The sequence below is a fragment of the Boleophthalmus pectinirostris genome, unplaced genomic scaffold, assembly GCF_026225935.1.
Source record: "Boleophthalmus pectinirostris isolate CB_2022bp ecotype Guang Dong unplaced genomic scaffold, ASM2622593v1 HiC_scaffold_17, whole genome shotgun sequence".
Taxonomy (NCBI): domain Eukaryota; kingdom Metazoa; phylum Chordata; class Actinopteri; order Gobiiformes; family Gobiidae; genus Boleophthalmus; species Boleophthalmus pectinirostris.
This window is the reverse complement of record NW_026571115.1, coordinates 12,439,025-12,460,561: the sequence shown is the minus strand read 5'-3', so window position 1 is coordinate 12,460,561 and position 21,537 is coordinate 12,439,025. Positions and strand designations below refer to the sequence as shown.

At 41.3% G+C, this 21,537-nt stretch overlaps 2 protein-coding genes across 2 annotated transcripts; both read left to right on the top strand.

The window, feature by feature from the left end:
* Window positions 1–7,582: 7,582 nt before the first annotated feature.
* LOC110168975 (polycomb complex protein BMI-1-A-like) lies at window positions 7,583–8,712 on the top strand. Its single transcript, XM_055152884.1, has 4 exons — window positions 7,583–7,621; window positions 7,735–7,833; window positions 7,947–8,027; window positions 8,356–8,712. The coding sequence occupies exons 1-4, from the start codon at window positions 7,583–7,585 to the stop codon at window positions 8,710–8,712; spliced, it is 576 nt and encodes a 191-aa protein (XP_055008859.1).
* Window positions 8,713–9,650: 938 nt separating this feature from the next.
* Window positions 9,651–13,096, top strand: LOC110161037 (sperm-associated antigen 6). The gene is given in 12 exon segments (XM_020925749.2): window positions 9,651–9,675; window positions 10,337–10,432; window positions 10,514–10,680; window positions 10,832–10,858; window positions 10,861–11,017; window positions 11,088–11,293; window positions 11,509–11,682; window positions 11,766–11,918; window positions 12,050–12,241; window positions 12,317–12,433; window positions 12,782–12,927; window positions 13,033–13,096. Coding segments are annotated over 12 exon segments (1,524 nt in total).
* Window positions 13,097–21,537: the final 8,441 nt, after the last annotated feature.

The window sequence follows — 21,537 nt, the reverse complement described above, 5'->3', positions numbered from 1 at the left end:
TAAAATGCATTCTAATTAGATGCAGAAAGGACACTGCAGACTTACTTTTGTCTCAGGAGCTGCTAATACAACAGATCTGTACTGGGGGAAAACAGACTTTGTTCAATCTCATGCAGGAGAAATTAGGTACAGGGTCTTTAATTGGAGATTGGAGGAAAGAAAGTGACAGAGAATTAAACCGAGAATTTAAACTGAGAATGTTATTAAGGAGAAAAGTCAAGATGAAAACGTTTTACAAATGATTCTGCTCAAATACTGCGTGTAACAGCGGTGTTGAGATTGTGCCATCTAGTGGACAGAAGTGGTATCATTTTATAGTTTCACAAATCTAAAAACGTCTTCATAAAGTTGGTGATCATATTTTTGATGCTTGTTAATAAGAATCAGTAAAATCAGGATATTGTGTGTGCATTGTGTCACCATGGTAATTGCTGAACATTCCGCCAGTACATGTAGAACACCCCCAGCATGATGTCAAAGTATCAGTAATCAAAACATTAAGCAAGTGTACTATTTCTGTTTGCTCAAATGTTACAGAGGCACTGGTTTTACTGTTATTTTGAGCCAAAGGTTAAAAGTTTACAGCAACAACAAATATATTTTATAACACATTTGTCTCATATTTGCCAGTAGAAGATACAAACAGACATAAGGCAACTCCTCAAGACAAGGCCGTCCACCACAGCAGTACTCCCACGGTCATGTTTTCAGAAATGTGAAATGTGAAATGTTTTTGCTCAGGGCCAGACTGTGTTTGAGGTACAAATAAAGTCATGTCTCACACAGATAAAGAATGTAGAGAAAATATATCAGCTATTTGAAAATGTTTGTTAGGTAAGGATTTCATGGTGGAAAAATCACAGTTTTTAAAGGTGCATTATGTAACTTTCTCATTTATTTGCATGTATTTAATTGCAGGTGTTTTTGTTGCTTAAACTGTGTTGACAAATCTGACCTGTAGCCTGGTCTGGTGGCATCACCTGCTTGTCTCCATGGAGGTAAGCAAAACGATAATAACATCATGTAGATAAGCAGATGGTGGACTCTAGTCTGAGACAGTGCACATTTAAAGCCACAGTGTTTAACTTTTTAGTCAAAAAAACCAAACAAAAACAGAGTAAAGTAAAAAACATTACATTTTTCATGCAGTTGGCATACTGTATTCAGAAAGTACTGTGTCATTAAGAGTGTAGCTAGTCTAGAATGTTTGAAGTGAATTATATGGATTGGAATAAAACAAGTTATTGCTTTTCAGATATCTTACTTTAGGTTAAATATGGTAAATATGATGAGATTATTAAAGGTCCTACCTCCTCAAAAACTTACCTGGAGTTGCTTTTAGTTTCATTCACACATGTTTGAGTAATCCTGCTATATTAGTGTCTACATCTCCAAAGCTCAAAGTGTTCTGTTCCACCTTGTGATGTCATTTAGTGGTAATTTTCAAGTGAAAGTGAACAGCCTTTTACCTTTAGTTCAGTAGAGATTGGCAGTTCCAGATCTGAAATCATCCGAATGATTCTGATAAAGGTGTACTGGAAAACAAGCAGCAAAAAACAACATTTAAAACGTGTAATGTAACAAAAAGTTTACAAATTAATAAATCTAGTCCTGGTTTAGTGCTTGTTTAGCTCTGGTTTGATCCTGGTGTAGTCCTAGTCTAGTTCCTCCGTTTTTCAGATGTCAATCAAAAGTGTAAGTGGTGTCCCAAAGAAAACCACGAAAGGAAGGAGGGAGGCTTCAGGAGGCAGATAAAAGAATCAAACTTTATTGGTCTCGGTGAGGAGTTTATATCCACTCTCCTCGCTTTGTCTTCTCCTCTCTCCTTCCACACCCATTTCCTGCAGAAACGAGGAGAGGAATCAAGGAGAAGAAAGCGATGAAAAAGAAATGAGACGCGGCCCTAGTTTAAACCTGGTCCGGTTTAGTCCTGGATCAGTGTAAGCATAATATTGTTTGATTCAATGTTCAATGTGTGTATTTCACTTATGAAGCCCTGAGGTGTGATTGAATTGAAGCCAGTGGCCGCATCTCATTTCTTTTTCCTCGCTTCCTTCTCCTTGATTTCTCTCCTCGATTCTGCAGGAAATGGGTGAGAAAGTCCCACTCACAAAAGAGACACAGCGAGGAGAGAGGATAAAAACTCCTCACTGAGACCAATTAAGTTTGATTCTTTTATCTGAAGTCTGCCTCCTGAAGCCTCCCTCAGGTTTACTCCTTCCTTCCTTCCTTCCGTGGTTTTCTTTGGGACACCACTTAGTATGACAGCTGAAAAATGACTGACAGCGGAAAAGTGGAGGATCGAGGAGAAGGAAGCGAGGAAAGAGAAACGAGACGCTGCCCTGGTTTAGTTCTGGTTCAGTCCTGGTTCATTGTTTGATTCAGTGTTTGCCTAAAGTGTGTGTATTTCAGTACTGTGTCAGCCTGGAGGAAGTCCTGATGTACTGAGGTCTGATTGAATTGGAGCCAGTGACAGCAGCTTTACAGAGCAGATAAAGACAGGGCCTCATCCAGTTTAGGGCCTGGAATGATGACACGCTGTAGCCGGGGCTGTCCTGTCATCTGCCGGAGATTTAAGTCCAAGAAAAATGAGCGAAGCAACCTTCAGATTTAGAAAGAATGAATCATGCATCGAGTACAGAATGTCTAGCAGCAAAGGAAGGTGAAATAGTGATTCATTACAGATCGCCCCACCGCAGCGACAGAGGAAAGTAAAACCAAATGTACTCAAGTAAAAACGCTGTTACTTTAAAATAGTGTATTATGTAACTTTTCTGGTGGAGGATTTGTCTACATTTTCTGTCTCCATGATGATGTATTGCTTTATGGTGTTAAACTTAACAGTCTCCATGGAAACAAGCAGGAGATACTGGTCAGATCTGTGTTGAGGATGGCCTGCTGACTGTAGATGAGTGACAAAAACACCCATAATTGAATGAATGCAAGACGGATAACTTTTAAATAAGGGAAGCTTGTTGTGTTCGGGGTTCTTCTTCAGCACTGGCAGTGAAGCCCCAGATATATGTCTGTTAATTGGCTATGCTCTGTTAATAAATGAGTGTTCGCACATCAGAGTCTGACTGGATCCTTTCGTGACATCTCACACATATATTTATTCTACTATAATTCGCTCTGGAGAATAAGTCGCACCAGCCAAAAAATGCATAATGAAGAGGAAAAAAACATATGTAAGTTACACTGGACTTACAAATGTATTTGATAAAATTAGAAAACAGGAACCGACATTTCATCTTGAAACGCAGGTTATAATGATAACAATAGAACAGAGAACAACAGACTGTTATCCTAACATTATTATATTATTCAGATAACTATAGCATAAATAACAGAAGAAGTTTAACAAACTCTTGATCACACTCCAAATCACTAAATCTTCTGAATTCTTCATCCTTTATGTCACTTTTGAGCCACTCCATGACCTCCAGAGGTAAACAGAGCCGCTCCCTCTTCTGTGTAGCTGTCGTCAGACTCAGCATCAGTTCAGTTAGAATTATTCTGGCCTTTCTGAATCCCGACAGGATGGGTTCAGGTGTCACTGAAGTCCGGGCTTTTTTGATCCAGCTAATGACTTCCAGTAAAGTTGCATGGTGCACCCTTCTAACTGTGTGAAGCTGTGTTCTCCAGCCCTGCTTTCCATCAGTCCCTCACAAGTTTCTCGCTCATTCCAAACTTTTTTCTGCTGTTCAGTTACCGTTTTCAGAGATTCTTTCTGCAAGAGACATGCACAGTAGAGGGTGAAAAGACAGAGGTACAGAAGTATTAGTATTAGCAGATACTGACACACAAGCCTCGAGCTCCCTCTCGCAGCTGTCAGTGTGAAAATTTGAATATACAAGCCGCACCAGAGTATAAGTCGCAGGATATAAATATAGTCAGAAAAATATGGTATGCAGGAACCCCCGAAGTGGCCCAGAGAAAATAATTACATTACATACTGCACCTTACAATTTAGAGAAGGGTTCCTCGGTGGTCATCTGGTCATCTTTTCAATTGACAGCACTGGCCTGAAGCACTGGGAATAAATTCCAGTTCTATCAGTTGAAAATGGTTTCTGGACGGGAGCCGGAATGTCTTAATCGCAAAAACAGAGTCCAGACGAAACCTCCTCTACATTGAATCACTCCTAGACAAATTAAGTCACTGTCTCATTACTTAAGTACAAGTGCAAAGTTGTGGTACAAGAAATTATTTAAATAGGAGTTGGAAAAACTACTTAACTCAAGTAAGAATAATTGCAACTGTCTAGACGTAATATCTGATTTATGGCTTAAAGTTAATGTAATTGGAAGGAGCTGTGCGAGAAACACAAATGTTCAAATCATTTCATATTGTCAAAACAAAACCTTTGTCACCTGTAGACTTACTCACAGTGGAAAAGTCACCAAAATATTTACTCAAATAAGAGCACTGTTACTGTCAGATATATTACTGAAGACATGAATCCAAAAACTACTCTGAGAAGTGTGATTATTCTTGAAAGGTTACTCAAATAAATGTACGTACTACCCGAGATCTAGCTTGAGCGTTTGTTCAAGGTCAGTGGTTCAATTTCACTTTAACCAGAGAACTGTGTCCTGGGGCAACACACTGCACCCACCTTTACTATAAATGTGATGTGAATATTAATGGTCAGAGGTGAACTGAATACACAGACTCCCAGGGGATTCAGGATCATGGGAAATTAGGGCTGTTAAATTGACAAAACAACGTACAGTATATATCTGTTAAATGGTCAAAGTCTTCAAAATGTTACCTCTGCCAGGCAGCTTAAAACCATGAAAATACTACAGTGGTCCCTCGTTTATCGCGGGGGTTATGTTTTAAAAATAACCTGCGGTAGGTGAAATCTGCAAAGTAGTCTGCTTTATATTTTACAATTATTATATCTGTTTTAAGTCTGTAAAACCCCTCACCACACACTTTTCTTAGACAGGACAGTTATAACCCTTTTTGCATTCTTAAAACATATTGCTGCTGTCGTCCTTATGTTATTCTCCTCCTTCTTTATGTAACAAACCGAAGATTCATTCATTCAGTAATGGAGCTCTACAGTGCAGAGTCCTGCATGGGTCCATGTCTGGAGACCCACACCTGCGCAGTGCAACACCGCACCCGCCCGTTAACCCGAGATTATATCAAATTTTTACACTGCATATGCCACAGACTGAACCAAGACTAAACCAGAACTAACCCAGGACTCACTGTCAGGACGGGCTCGGAGGTGACTGCAGCAGAAAGAACCGACTCAGCTCCGCACCACCTCCACCTAAAAGAGGCAGTCGCCCTATCGCGTTTTGCTGACACCCTGCTCCACAGGCTTGGGGTTCTGTCTCTTAAGTCCAATATTAGTCCTGGTTTAATCCTGGTTTAGTCCTGGTGTAGTCCTGACCTGCCCATGTGTAATCACTGCAAGCATGAACGTTAAAACCCACCCGTTTTAGCAACTATTTGCCCGTATCCGACCCAGTGCAGGACTCTGCTACAGCCGCGTAACTTCTACCTTCCTTCAGTGTGTCCAGAAGTCCAACTTTTTGTCCGATGGTTAGCAGAACATTTCGTCAACATTGTGGCTTTTGTAAGGGAGAAAACTTGCAAATATACAACACTTCAGAATCACACTGCTAGAGATCGAACATTTATGTAAATTTGGCAGCTGAACACATTCTGTACTGTACAGGAGACACGGCACGGAGGAGATTGTCAATCAGGATGCAGGGGGAGGAACACAATGCGCATTCATACAAAAAAAAAAAAGCATTCCAAATTGCACACAAAACAAATCCACGAAACAGTGAGATCGCAAAAAGTGACCCGCGATAGAGTGAGGGACGACTGTATACAAACACAATGTTGGAATATTCTAACACTTTTCTTATCTGTTTCTTGCCATATTATTTCCTCATAAAAATGCATCGCTTTCAAAAACAGTTTCCTTACTTTGTTGATTGCATAGATTGCTGTGTAGTTAAATTCCCTTTACCAGTGCAGCCCCTCTGTGCAGCGCTCACATCGGTAATAGCATCAGGGAAAAAAGACTTCAGCTAAACTCAAAGCACGGATGGTAATGGCCTCCCTATCTTTTTCAATTACACAAACTGAACAAGGCAGCGGTGAAAAATTAGCCATGATGGTGTTTACTGCCTGAGAGAACACACTATTTCACACGAAGGATTACTCTGAGTCTAAATGAACCACATGGCACTTTCCTCTGACACAGTATTTATAAAGCTGCAGTACTCTGGAGGTTTGAACTGGAGCTCATCTGTCAGGCTCTAAGTGTGAGTACATACTGAGTAGATGGCTGAATGTCTCTTCCGCTCTCCACCCTTATTTTATTCTTCGTCTTATCAAAAAAAAATCTCACGGGCTAAAAAGATAAACATGGGAAATATAAAGAAAACTACTGAAAAATCATCTGTCTATCTATGCTAACTCAAAGCGCTTTACATCAAGGACCCACTCGCCCACATTCATACACCAGTGTACACCTACCCTGGGGGCAGAGTGCATTGCCCAAGGACACAACAGCAGCATTAATCAGGGGCAGGATGAGTGGATTTGAACGCTCTCAAAATGATGGTTTATGTTGAAAGTGCCAACTTTCGGATCAGTGGGCAAACTCTCTACCAACTGAGCTACTGTCACCTTCATCTCTCTATCTGTCCATTTATCTATGGGCCCGGTCAAGCAGAAGTAAACAGCAAGACGAAACATTTAAGTTAATGCATCTGATATAAAAATATATTCAACAGAGAGCATGTGTACTCTAGTTTATGAAACTGTTGACCTTTTTTCTGTACCATTTTTGGTTCTAAAGTTCTATACGTTTTAAACAGACCATGTATGAAACATGGAACAAAAATTATTTCCCAAATTTCAAAGACCTGCAAATCATGTAAATAAATGGATGTATTTCATCATATCTTGTTAGTCGATCTTTGAACTGTTGATGAAGGTACATGATTTTTCAAATAAAATGTATTTAAAATGATAAAAATTAGCTTGGAAGGACTGACATATTTTATACAAATAGTTACCTTTCATTTTGAAGTAATATTAAAGTATTCGGGGAAAAAAAAGATGACAAATTATGCAAAATCATGCACCTTCTACTTGCTTGCACAATTTTCCCTCTGTTACTTTTCCCTCCGTTACCATGACCTTTCTTAAAGGTTGTATAGAGGATTTTCCAAGGAACGAGAAATCCAGCGACTGTTTGTCCTTTTTCAAATCTTGCGCATGCGTGAAACCACCCCCTCTCCCCTACAGCTCCCTACGTAGAAACGCCTTCTCCCGCCTCCTCTTTACTCCAGAAACAGGTTTGTTTACAGCCGGTGCACTGCACATGACTTGTAAACAACTAACTACAGTGTTGGTTAGGCAAGGCGGAGAAGTGAGGAGCAGGGTGAAGAGCGGAGCAGGGAGAGAGGAGAGGAGAGAGGAGAGGGGAGCGGTGCATAATTACAAGGCTACTGCACCTCTATAATGCTATCATTGACAACTTGAAACTAAAAAAACTAAAAAAAAATCCTCCATACAACCTTTAATTTGTCTGCACAGAATGGGAATGGGACCAGAAGGAAAGCAGGTTAAAGAACAGGTACATTACTTCCATTAAATTTTCATTGAGGAGGAATTTGTGTTTTATTGTATTTTTTTCAATTTATTTAATTGATTTAGGGTGGTATTTAACTGTTCTATATGTAATTGCAGCTAGCAAATAAAAGGTACCTGCAGTGTCCAGCAGCAATGACAGTGATGCATCTTAGAAAGTTTCTCCGCAGTAAAATGGACATCCCAAACTCCTATCAGGTCAGAGACAATATGCTTACTTTCAAGTCCTTTCTCTGTATCGAAAAATATCAATGTGTTTATATTTTTCAGTTTAATTGTCGGCAATTATTATAATGGCACATTTTTAACAGGTGGATGTTATGTATGAAGATGAGCCTCTGAAAGATTACTACACATTAATGGACATAGCCTATATATACACATGGAGAAGGGTAAGAATCACTATTTTATGATATCCAAAATATTGTGCTATGTAATCAAATATTGCTTTATTTAATAATTAAACCTTTTTAAGTGCTATGGTATTCCAACCAATGGTGTTATTATTTGTGCTGTTCCTGATGTATTGAATAATTGAATAAATTCTAAATGTGTTCAAATAGGTATCAGTGTTATAATGCAGTCAAAGCTCTCAGTGAGAAATAACTTTTTAAAATTTCCACTAGTTCCTAAGTCTTTTTATTTTATTTTATTGTCATTGTCAATGAAGCTAGACCAAATTGTTAAGCAGTTTTTAAAAGTTTTAACTCGCCTCCACAGAATGGTCCGCTTCCCCTCAAGTATCGGGTCAGACCCAGCTGTAAGAAGATGAAGGTGAGTCACTCGGAGCAGGACGGGCAGAACAGCACCGGCAGATCGGGGCCAGAGAGTGACTCTGCCAGCGACAAAGCGCGTAGTCCCACCGGGGCTCCGTCCACGTCCTCTTCTCTGCCGAGTCCCGCTACAGCGACGCAGTCTCCGCGTCCCCTGCAGACCACGCACGGCAATAACAACGTGAACGGGACGTCAATAACTGCACCACCCGCCCCCAGCCGCTCTTTTACACAGTTTCCCAGCGGGAACAGCGGCGCCAACAAACCGAGGAAGGTTGCACTGAACGGATCGTCTTCTGGATGACTCCCCGAAGAGTCGTCGCCTAATCCAGTTTATAATTTTATGCCAACCTATACAGCGGTGTAGACAACGATGTTCTTTTTTCCCCCCTCAATTTGTTGTTAATATATTATCACATCTTAAAGGTTGTATAGAGGATTTTCCAAGGAACGAGAAATCCAGTGACTGTTTGTCCTTTTTCAAATGTTGCGCATGCGTGAAACCCCCCCCCCCCCTCCCCTACAGCTCCCTACGTAGAAACGCCTCCTCCCGCCTCCTCCTTACGCCAGAAACAGGTTTGTTTTACAGCCGGTGCTGCACATGACTTGTAAACAACTAACTACAGTGTTGGTTAGGCAAGACGGAGAAGTGAGGAGCGGGGGGAGCGGGTGCGCGGACAAAAAAAAAAAAAAAAGAAAAAAAATCAACGAAGTAAGATGCGCGCGAAACGGGAAATTAGCTGACATTTGTTTAACAGCTATAATGTTAATAACGTGGTTATGTGTCGGCTTTTGGTCTAAGCGTCTCTCGACCAGTGGCAATGTAATGGCAAACACACACACACGTTAAATACAACACAAATCTTAGCATGATACTTGTAATGTTAATCAACAGTTACATGAACAGAGCAAGAATGAAAGGCAAAATAGATGGCCATAGCACCTGATATCGGCGTCTGCATCACATGATGACCGCTGATCTGCCCTCAGACTCTCATCCTCACAAAACACGATCTTTGGGGAGACTGCCGTTGCCAGGAGATTACCATGGCAACAAGTAACAACAACACAAGGCTTTAGCCTTTAACTTCTTAGGTTCTTTTTAAAGACAATGTATATAAGAAGACATAATGAACATCATTGGCTTAACAAACCGACGCAAACCGAGCTGCACGTCTTCATCTGGATCTGTCAACCGCTTCAGACTGCGTGGGGAAATTAGTCCAAAATAAGTAATAAACAATGAGTCAACGACAAATAATTCAAGGTAAGAAACACTGCGTTTGATTGGCACCCCAAAGTTAACTATTGGTCCAGTAGGCTAACTAACAAAAAGGCTAGCAACTGGCATAAATGTTGGGTATAATTTACTTCACGTTAGCTGTTTCAGTAATATATTCATAGATTAGATAATTAATACACAAAATTGCAGGAATGTAGTAGTGTAATGCATTACAGTGAAAACTGTAGGCTAATAAAATTAGTTACTGTCAAATACGTGGATACTTGTGACACCAGCAACAATGCCTGGGAAGAGAGCGTAACATTCCTCTGCAAATATAGCGTTAAGCTTAAACAAGGAGCTCACAGAATGCGCTAAAAAGGAGGAAAACCCCTAGACATTATTTATGCTGTCGTGGTGCTACCTCCAAGTCATACGCAGATTATCGCAACATAGTGCAGATGTTACCTATTGTGTAGTTAGCCAGTCCTGTTTTTGAGGTTATACCATTTGAACAGCTCATTTGTTGTTTACCTCTTTCAATGTCTTTAATAGGTTATGACAGCATTTATGTAATGCATAAAATACTTAGATAATAATATGTCATGTAAACTACTTTCATGAGGTAGTACCTAGTTTTACTGGCAGTACATCATATTATACATTTTTGACCAATTCATTTATTCATTGCTTTCTTGTGTTGTAGTTTTCGAACAGTACCAGAGATCCCGAATGCAGTTTGTTCAGACTGTGGCTGATCTTGCAAACCGGCCACAAAACATAGAAACTCTGCAAAATATGGGTAAGGAACATTCAAACAAAGCTTAAATATAAACATAGGTATTATTTAAATAATTTATTTTAGGATCTTATTTCCCAACAGGTGTGATGTCCTTGCTACGCCCACTTATGCTGGATGTAGTACCTAGTATCCAGCAGACTGCAGCCTTGGCTCTCGGCCGCCTGGCAGACCACAATAATGACCTGGCTGAAGCTGTGGTGAAAGCAGACATCCTCCCCCAACTTGTCAACTCTCTTGATTCACAGAATGTTAGTATGCACTTTTTTTTGCATGTCATGGGTATAAGACCAACCAATCAATGATAAAAAAAAAAAAAGAGAGAGAAATCTAGGGCCCTGGTGCATTTAGACTACATTGCTTTTAAATTAGAAAACTCAACGGTGTCTTGGTTTTCTACAGCGGTTTTACAAAAAGGCAGCAGCGTTTGTGTGCTGCGGGCTGTAGCCAAACACTCTCCTGAGCTGGCTGAGGCTGTGGTGTTGTCTGGAGGAGCCAAAGCTCTGGTGCTCTGCCTCGAGGACTTTGACCCCGGGGTGAAGGAGGCAGCTGCCTGGGCTCTGGGCTGCATCGCACGGCACAATGCATGTAAGACATTGTGATGAACAACTAATGAAGTGTATGTAGTATGATTTTGTAACACGTGTATCCTGTGCAGCTCTATCTCAAGCCGTCGTGGATGCAGGTGCAGCTCCTCTGCTGGTCTTGTCTCTCCAGGAGCCTGAAATAGCCCTGAAACGTATCGCTGCCTCTACACTGAGTGACATCTGCAAACACACACCACAACTGGCCCATACAGTGGTGGACACTGGGGCTATTGCACATTTGGCACAAATGATTCTAAATCCAGACGCCAAACTCAAGGTAGAGGTCAGGGCAAACACATTGTTGATGTATTTTATATACACTGATTTTATTTACTACCAGCTCAGTTTACCATTGAATTTGCCTTAAAGGTGGACACATTTAACATGTGCTGTATTGGATTTGACATAATTTTCAACCATAAAAAATACAACTACAATGTGAAAAATGTTTAAAAATCTTTCCACCTGAGTTTATTCTGTTTATGAATCCAGAGACAGGTGTTCTCAGCGTTGAGTCAGATCAGTAAGCACTCCCACAGTCTGGCTGAGATGGTGATCGAGGCGGAGATTTTCCCTGCAGCAATTGCCTGCCTTAAAGACCCAGACGAGTATGTGAGGAAAAACGTCACTACGCTTATGAGAGAGGTAGTCAAGCATACACCAGAGGTACAGCACATGACACACACTATATTACTGGATGCATACATAGACCTGAAAAGGTAATGTGCAGTGTTTATGTAACTTTCCAGCTGGCTCAGTTAATAGTGAACTATGGAAGTCTGGCAACTGTTATAGACTACTTGGGCGAATGCAGTGGACAGATGCGTCTGCCTGGGATCATGATGCTGGGATACATAGCAGCACACAATGAGAATCTAGCTATGGCTGTCATTCTTTCTAAGGTGCGTGTGTGTAAAATCTCCTAATCACCATAAGACCAGCGGCATCTAAAAGTGGAGGCATTCTTCGGGGTTTGGTATGTAGGTCATATAAACGGATTGAAACTTAAGTGCGTACCTGCCCTCTCCTCTAGGGGGTGCCTCAGCTTGCCTTATGCCTATCGGAGGAGCCTGAGCATCACATCAAAGCTGCAACAGTGTGGTCCATAAACCAGATTGGACAGCACACTCCAGAGCATGCCAAAGCAGTAGCTATGTGCAGCCTGCTCCCAAAACTATTGAAGCTCTACATGGACCCCAACAGCTCTGAGGACCTGCAGACCAAGGTAAGGCTGAGTGGTTATGATGTTACAAGATAAAAATGACAAATTACTGATATTTGATTCACTTATGTGCATCAGAGTAAGAAAGCACTGAAGAGCATCCTCCAAAAATGCACCTATCTTCCTGGTCTAGAGCCCCTACTCTATGATGCCCCCTCCAATATTCTCAAACATGTGGTTGGCCAATTCAGCAAGGTACAGTATAGAATAAACTCACCCTTTTCTGAATTTAGTTATATTTTCTGAATTATGAAGCCTGTTTTATGCCATACATTTTTCATTAGCCTCCTTGCAAATTATTAAATGGTAAATAAAATAAAATGTAAATTTTTTTCACTAGAACTATAGCCATTTTATCTTTCTAATCCCAAATCAGATTAAAATGACAACATCAGTTAAAATGAATAACCATAACATGAGAATAACCATCATAAAGTATATTATAGTATAAAATCTATACAAGTAAATAGTGTACAAATAAATTAAAAAATAATATATATTTTTTCAGTTTTCTTACCCTTCTCTTCTCCTGTGGTCTCTCAGATCCTGCCTCATGACAGTAAAGCGCGGCGGCTCTTTGTCACCAGTGGAGGACTGAAGAAAGTGCAGGAGATTGATGCAGAGCCCGGGTCAGTTCTACAGGACCACATCAACGCCATTAACAGCTGCTTCCCAGAAGAGATAGTCAGGTGTGTGCACATGTTACTGTTTTAAAATGACATTACTTCAAAATATAAAATAATATATGGAATTTAGTTGTGTTTTTATATGAAGGCTTGTTTTTCTGTTTGCAGATACTACTCTCCTGGATACTCAGAGGCATTACTGGAGCGTCTAGAAAACTATCAACCAGCCTGATTGTACGTGGTGTATTGCTATCACTCCCCTATTTCGAGTATCACGTAATTACGTGAAAAGTTTCACGTGAATAACGTGAAATTATCACGTTATTTCATGATATGAAATTATCACGTTATTTCGTGATGTGGTATTTTCACGTTTATCACGTTATAACGTGATACGAAATTATCACGTTATAACGTGATACGAAATTATCACGTTATTACGTGATACGAAATTATCATCACGTTATTTACGTGATACGCATTTATCACGTTATTACATGTTATCACGTTATTACATGATATTTTCACGTTATAACGTGAAAACGTCAAGTATGGTTTTACGTGATTTCATTAGAAGATCAGCCACAGCCAAACCACGCGCTTCCCTCGGTCCAGTCAACTCCAGCCTGAGCATGGCCCACGCTGAAAATGTGGATTCTCCACTCTTGAGATTACTTCGGGCTCGTGTTGTCTCCTTCGCATGAAGCAAGATCGTGTAAGTGTATTTTACTGTTTCGTCCCCAAGTTGTGTTGTCGTACGGTAGCAGAATGCTTCTGTAAGCAACTGCTGAATATTAGAGCTGGAGCGAGTTGTTCGCTGTGGGTAGAGCTGCTAAAAAGTACCTAGTCTGTTTGCAATTCTGTTATAGCTTCCTAAGAATTAGTTAAAGACAAAAGCATTCATTTGACACATTTCGGTGTTTCCAGTTATTTATGAATAATGACCATAAAACATTGTTGACTGTATGCACTCAGACATAGCCAGTGTAAGAGAAGGTTATTCAGAAAATGTGGTGTAGTTAGCTAAGCTAAGCCCCGCTTCAACTCATCTGAGCCCGGCCTGGCAGGGGAACAGCGCTCAGGTCCCTGTGCTCCTCCGGTTCAGGCCGGGCTCAGATGATCTGGAGCGGGGAGTGGTTAGGTGCCTCGGCCTGAGAAGCGCTTTTCTCGAGAAGAACCAAGTGCACGGAGGCTCAGAACAGTAACGAACCAGACCGGATTCGCGCTTCTGTCTGGATGCTTTACTCCACCTCAGAACCAGCCGCAACGCTACACCGGAGCAACCCGCACGGACCTAGAGTTCACTGCGCATTCTCGCTTTCCCCGCACGGAACCAGCGCGCAGAGGACGGCACGGAACCGCTCAGCGATGTCTTTACTGCTGTTGGCTGCTGCTGTTACCCGAACTCAGAGCTTCTGGGCTGATGTGCAGCGAGTTGTGTACAAAGTTATAGGCTACATGTGCTGTTTTATGAGTTTATGATGATAACTTGGGATGAGGACGGCCGTGGTGTTTTATGGTCTTTATTCATGAAGAACTTGAAACACCGACATGTGTCAAACGAATGCTTTTGTCATGAACTATGGAGCTATAACAGAATTGCAATTTTAGCAGCTCTTTGCCCACAGCGAACGACTCGCTTCAGCACTCGTTCAGCAGTTGCTTACCGAACATTCTGCTATCTTGAGGACGAAACAGTAAAATACTCTTACAAGATCTTGCTCCATGGGAAGGAGATAGTGTTCTGGTGTGTTCTGGTACACCACGAGCCCAAAGAAATCTCGAGAGTGGAGAATCCACACTTTCAGCCTGGGCCATGCTCACGTTGGAGTTGACCGAAGGAAGCGTGACTGTCTTATTTTTCCGGATCCGCGGCGGAGGCGCGGCTGATCCGCTGCGTATCTCGCGGACCCGCCCAGGACCCGTTTTGGATCCGCGTTCAGAACCGGGTTATCTGGCCCGGATCTGCTGCGGTTCTGCCGCGGATCTGTTTATTAAGTCGTTAGGAGCCTAAATGTGTTTGTAATAAATGAATAAAATAAACATCGTTTACATTGTAAAAAATCTGCTGCTTCTTTTGTTAAATAATGAGATTTAATGTTAGGATATCACTGATCCAACTTTGAGTTGTTGAGGTTCATGTTTTTAAAAATGTAAGCATCTACATCCTAGTTGTGATACTTGCTGTAAAAGGTGTTTTATGTACAGTTTCAATGCAAATGTTGCTGTGCGTATTTAGGTCAGTAGGAAGGGCTCCTAACGAAGGAGAACACTATCTCCTTCCCATGGAGCAAGATCTTGTAAGAGTATTTTACTGTTTCGTCCTCAAGATAGCAGAATGTTCGGTAAGCAACTGCTGAACGAGTGCTGAAGCGAGTTGTTCGCTGTGGGCAAAGAGCTGCTAAAATTGCAATTCTGTTATAGCTCCATAGTTCATGACAAAAGCATTCGTTTGACACATGTCGGTGTTTCAAGTTCTTCATGAATAAAGACCATAAAACACCACGGCCGTCCTCATCCCAAGTTATCATCATAAACTCATAAAACAGCACATGTAGCCTATAACTTTGTACACAACTCGCTGCACATCAGCCCAGAAGCTCTGAGTTCGGGTAACAGCAGCAGCCAACAGCAGTAAAGACATCGCTGAGCGGTTCCGTGCCGTCCGCTCTGCGCGCTGGTTCCGTGCGGGGAAAGCGAGAATGCGCAGTGAACTCTAGGTCCGTGCGGGTTGCTCCGGTGTAGCGTTGCGGCTGGTTCTGAGGTGGAGTAAAGCATCCGGACAGAAGCGCGAATCCGGTCTGGTTCGTTACTGTTCTGAGCCTCCGTGCACTTGGTTCTTCTCGAGAAAAGCGCTTCTCAGGCCGAGGCACCTAACCACTCCCCGCTCCAGATCATCTGAGCCCGGCCTGAACCGGAGGAGCACAGGGACCTGAGCGCTGTTCCCCTGCCCAGGCCGGGCTCAGATGAGTTGAAGCGGGACTTAGCTTAGCTAACTACACCACATTTTCTGAATAACCTTCTCTTACACTGGCTATGTCTGAGTGCATACAGTCAACAATGTTTTATGGTCATTATTCATAAATAACTGGAAACACCGAAATGTGTCAAATGAATGCTTTTGTCTTTAACTAATTCTTAGGAGCTATAACAGAATTGCAAACAGACTAGGTACTTTTAGCAGCTCTACCCACACAGCGAACAACTCGCTCCAGCTCTAATATTCAGCAGTTGCTTACAGAGCATTCTGCTGCTACCGTACGACAACACAACTTTGGGACGAAACAGTAAAATACACTTACACTAATCACACGATCTTGCTTCATGCGAAGGAGACAACACGAGCCCGAAGTAATCTCAAGAGTGGAGAATCCACATTTTCAGCGTGGGCCATGCTCAGGCTGGAGTTGACTGGACCGAGGGAAGCGTGGTTTGGCTGTGGCTGATCTTATAATGAAATCACGTAAAACCATACTTGACGTTTTCACGTTATAACGTGAAAATATCATGTAATAACGTGATAAATGCGTATCACGAAATAACGTGATAATTTCGTATCACGTAATAACGTGATAATTTCGTATCACGTTATAACGTGATAATTTCACGTTATAACGTGAAAATACCACATCACGAAATAACGTGATAATTTCATATCATGAAATAACGTGATAATTTCACGTTATAACGTGAAAAATATCACGTTATAACGTGAAACTTTTCACGTAATTACGTGATACTGAGCCGAAATTTTTTTTGGGGAGTGATAGCAATACACCACCGTATGATTGACACTAGTAAATTTGAACAAAAATAGAAACTTTGATTTCTTTGTATTTAACTATTCATTTAATCAGTTATTTTTTTATACATATATCTTTCTTATGTTATATAATAGAAATAATAATAATATATTAACTCCATACACATACAGGAGGTAGATGCCATTAGATTATTTTTATATTTTAATTAATACTTTTATCAAATCAAATCAAATCAAACTTTATTTATAAAGCACTTTTCATACAAAATGCAACACAAAGTGCTTTACAGTGATTAAAAACAGTCCCGCATTTCCAACCACCCAACCACCCACCCACCAACCCCCGCACCCCCAACCCCACATAGTCAAACAACCCAAACACACACTCACATACACACAAACACACACACACACACACACACACACACACACACACACACACACAACACACACACACACACACACACACACACTCACACGCACACACACACACACACACACAACATCACACGCTAAAATACATAACCGGACACAATAAAATGTGAGGCTGAATACAGGCGAACCAGTTTAGAAAGCACCATCAGAGGAGCCGTCTGCACCGGGAGCAGAGAGACGTCCACCACCACCAGGAACCACCACAGGGTCCAGGGGAGAGATGAAGCCCAGGCACCTGAGGCCCAAGCACCATCCCTCCACCAGGAGCCCACATGACAGACCCAGCAGCCACAGCTGACCTCCACTCCCGATGCAGAGGGCTCCTACAAAGGAAACACTGGAAATCCTAAAAAATATGCCTAAGATAAATAAATATAGTAAAATGTGTACAATAAAAACAAGTAAAAGTATAAGATTTCAATCAAAAGCTAAGCTAAAAAGGTGGGTCTTGAGCCTACTCTTAAAAACATGAACGTTCTCTGCAGCCCTGAGCTCCTCCGGCAGGCAGTTCCATAGACGAGGGCCATAGTGCTGAAAAGACGCCTCTCCGTGAGTGTGTGTCCTGACTTTGGGAATGACCAGGAACCTGCTGCCAGAGGAGCGCAGGGTCCGCGAGGGTTCGTAAGGTAAAAGCAGTTCTGAAAGATAAGAGGGCCCAAGACCATTAAGACATTTAAAAACCAGTAAAAGAACTTTAAAATCGATCCTGAAACTCACAGGGAGCCAATGCAGTGATTTTAAAACCGGTGTAATGTGGTCCCGCCCTCTGGTCCTCGTCAGGACACGTGCTGCTGAATTTTGTAATAATTGCAAACCTGAAATACTCTTTTTGGGAAGACCAGAGAGCAGGGCATTACAGTAGTCTATTCGACTGGTGATATGAATGAATACCACCTAGATTTTTACACTAACACAATTTTATAGGAATTCTTTGAATCATAAAATCACATTTTGTAGGTATAATATTTTTTAAAAGAAATAAAATGCAATAGTAATCAATGCATGTTTTTTTTTCTCTTTCAAAAAACAAAGATACACAAACGTATAGGGTATTATTTTTACTATCTTTGTAAACACCTTTTTCATTTTAACTGTGTTTGCTTTCCATAAAATATCTTTTTTTTTACTATACACATTAAAAAGTAATTCTAAAAGGTTTCAGAGTTCAAAAGTGTGTAGGACAATGCTATAGTCTGTTTTTAACAGCTATTGACCCCTTACAGCCCCAGTGTGGCAGTGCCATTTAAAGGTTGTATAGAGGATTTTCCAAGGAACGAGAAATCCAGCGACTGTCCTTTTTCAAATGTTGCACATGCGTGAAACCACCCCCCCTCCCCTACAGCTCCCTACGTAGAAACGCCTCCTCCCGCCTCCTCTTTACGCCAGAAACAGGTTTGTTTACAGCCGGTGCACATGACTTGTAAACAACTAACTACAGTGTTGGTTAGGCAAGGCGGAGAAGTGAGGAGCGGGGGGAGCGGGTGTGCGGACATTTCGTTCGCGGACGAGAAGTGAGGAGCAGGGAGCGAGGAGAGGAGAGAGGAGAGAGGAGAGGGGAGCGGTGCGCGGAGATTCCGTGCCCGGAGAAGTGAGGAGCAGGGGGAAGAGCGGAACGGGCAGCGGGGAGAGGAGCAGGAAAGGGGAGCAGAGAAGAGTGCGCGGAGATTCAGTGCGAATGAACTAGCTACAACACGCAGCAGCAAGCGGACTCTTTCTTTGCCTTGAAAATTACGTTTTCAGACATAGGATATCGCTTTCGTGTCCTGAAAAACGTTTGACTAGCTCTTGGAAATAAAGTACGTTTTCATAATAAGCAGAAGTTTCCTGTCCAGGAGTAATTTGGCGACCAGTGCGTCAGTCTTTAGACCCTGCGTCTGCTTCAGTCGCGCCATCGCTGGAATGAATCTTCAAGAATCACCTTAGTTTGGCTTCGCTGCTTTTCCCCTTGTCTTCTTCTTTCAGCGACCTCAAAAACGGACTTTCTTTTGCGGCTAACTGCTCCTGGATTCTTGTCGCCATTGCAACAAACTTTGTGCTAACTGCGAGGAAGATATAGGTCAAAAAAAGCCGCTAAGAACTGTTGCGTTGGTGGAGTAAACAGCGTCTGTGCGTCTTGCGTCTGTGGACTGCGTGACAGGCGTACGTAAACCACGTACCGGCGGCGCGCAGGCAAGTCAGTTACGCTAGAAACGTAGGGAGATTGATTGACAGCCTGTCAGCTAACAGATAACGAGGCAGTGTCGTTATCTATTGGCAAATGTTTAGCCCCACCACGTCCAGAGTTGATGAATTTTTATTCTCTTTTTTTTGGTCATCATAATTACAAGGCTACTGCACCTCTATAATGCTATCATTGACAATTTGAAACAAAAAAAACAAAACAAAAATCCTCCATACAACCTTTAATAAAAAATCTCATTACTCAAAAAGTAAGAGGTTTTTCAACCTAATCTTGTACCATATGGTAGAAAACTATATGAAGCAAATATTCAAACCAGTTTGTTAAGGGTATGTAAGTGAGAACCAATAGTTATCTATCTATCAATCTATCTATTTATGGTAAATAGTGCCACCTTCAGGCACTCATGGCGCTTTACAGCAAGGAACCACTCACCCATTCACACACACATTCATACACCAGTGTACATTGGGGGTGGGGTGTTTTGCACAAGGGCACAGTGGCAGTATTAATCTGTGGGTGATCAGATTTGACCGCTCTCCCAATGATGTTTTATGTCAAGAGCAGGATGCAAATTGCCAACTTTTGATTCAGCGGACAAACCCTATACAAACTGAGCTACTGTCACCCCATCTCTCCATTTATCTATCTATTTATTGCTCAAGGGCACAGCGGCAGCATTAATCTGTGGGTGAGTGGATTTGACCGCTCTCCCAATGATGTTTTATGTCAAGAGCGGGATTCAAACTGCCAACTTTCAGATGAGTGGACAAACCCTCTACCTCCCTCTCTATCTTCTCCTCTCTCTATTTCTCTCTCTTATCTATCTCTTTCTATTTTATCTATCTATGTTTAGGAGAAATAAATAAATATAGATAGTTCTGACACTCTTCTTTAGTACGAATTCAATCTTTGTAGTGATAGAAAACACCTAAACAGAGATTTGCATAAAATTAATTTGCAATAAGCCTCAGTCCTCCCAGATGTATTTACTGCTTAAGATTCGTCATGTGTGTTATCGCCGTCATCTACAGTGCGGAAAGGAAATTCATTAGCTTGAATTGTTTGTAAATTACAAACTGCCAGGTCTTATTATATTAATTTGGGTACCAGTTGTTGTTGTTTTAAAGCTCCTATATTACGTGAAAGCTCAAAATTGTTCCAAATTGTGATGTCATGAAGCAGTAGCATCTTTTACCTTTCTTTCAGTAGACATGGGAAATTCCAGGGCTGAGATTGTCAAGTGAAGGTGTACGGAGTTTAAAAACACAGTGAAGCCCTTCCTGTATTACCACATGATATCACAAGGTGGAACAGAGCTTTTTGTTTCATGTTTGAATGAACCAAAATATGAGAACATAGATCAGAAAATAGTGTAATATGGGCCCTTCACATATAAACATTACACTTTGAATTGAGCCATTGAATCAACTTTATTATGGCACTTTGTACAAGTCACAAACTCAACATTCAAAGTTCAAACAGCTTTTAAAAACACAACAGATACAAACAGGGTCATGAGCTGTGTCCCATTCATACAGTCAGTCTGCCTGGAGATCGCTTCAGTCAATTCTTTTATTTGTGTTTCCTGGCAACAGACGTCCGATTTCAATACTTTAACATTTTTAACATTTGGACAAGGACAACACACTGACTTTTAGCGAGACAGTAAGCATTATATCAATATTTTTATTTGAAATCATAATTTAAACCATTATTTTCATTACTTCAACATTTATTTATTTATTTAAGCCAAAAAGTATGAAATAATATGAATGATTTGTAATTTCTTTGTGTTTTCGTTGTCACTGTGGATTAAGGTTTTGTGGGGTAATATTCAGAACATCTCTATTTTTTCTCTCTCAATTACACATTTTTTCTACTTAAAGCTACCATACATACTTAGGCTGGCGGACCCACCCCGTTGTATTCTCAGATGTCACCACTGGATGCTGTCAACGTTACTTCTGTCTGATGATGTGTCAGCTTCAGAGTAACAGAAGAAAACCAGAGAGGTGGATTTAAATAAAGGGCAGGTGAGGGTAGAGGCGAACAGGTCTCAAATCTGCTATCTACTGGTGAAAATAAATCCTGATGGTAGCTTTAAGTGGAACACTACTGGACCGAGATAGACCGATACACTGGTTGGCCGGTATACCAGGCTGATATTTGCACTTTTTAATGAATCTGGCCTTAAATTTCCAGCACAGGCCAATATTTTGTTTTGGCTGACCTGCTCCTTTGAACATTTTCGCGCAAAGAAATAACTTCATTAGGCCACAAAACATAACTACGC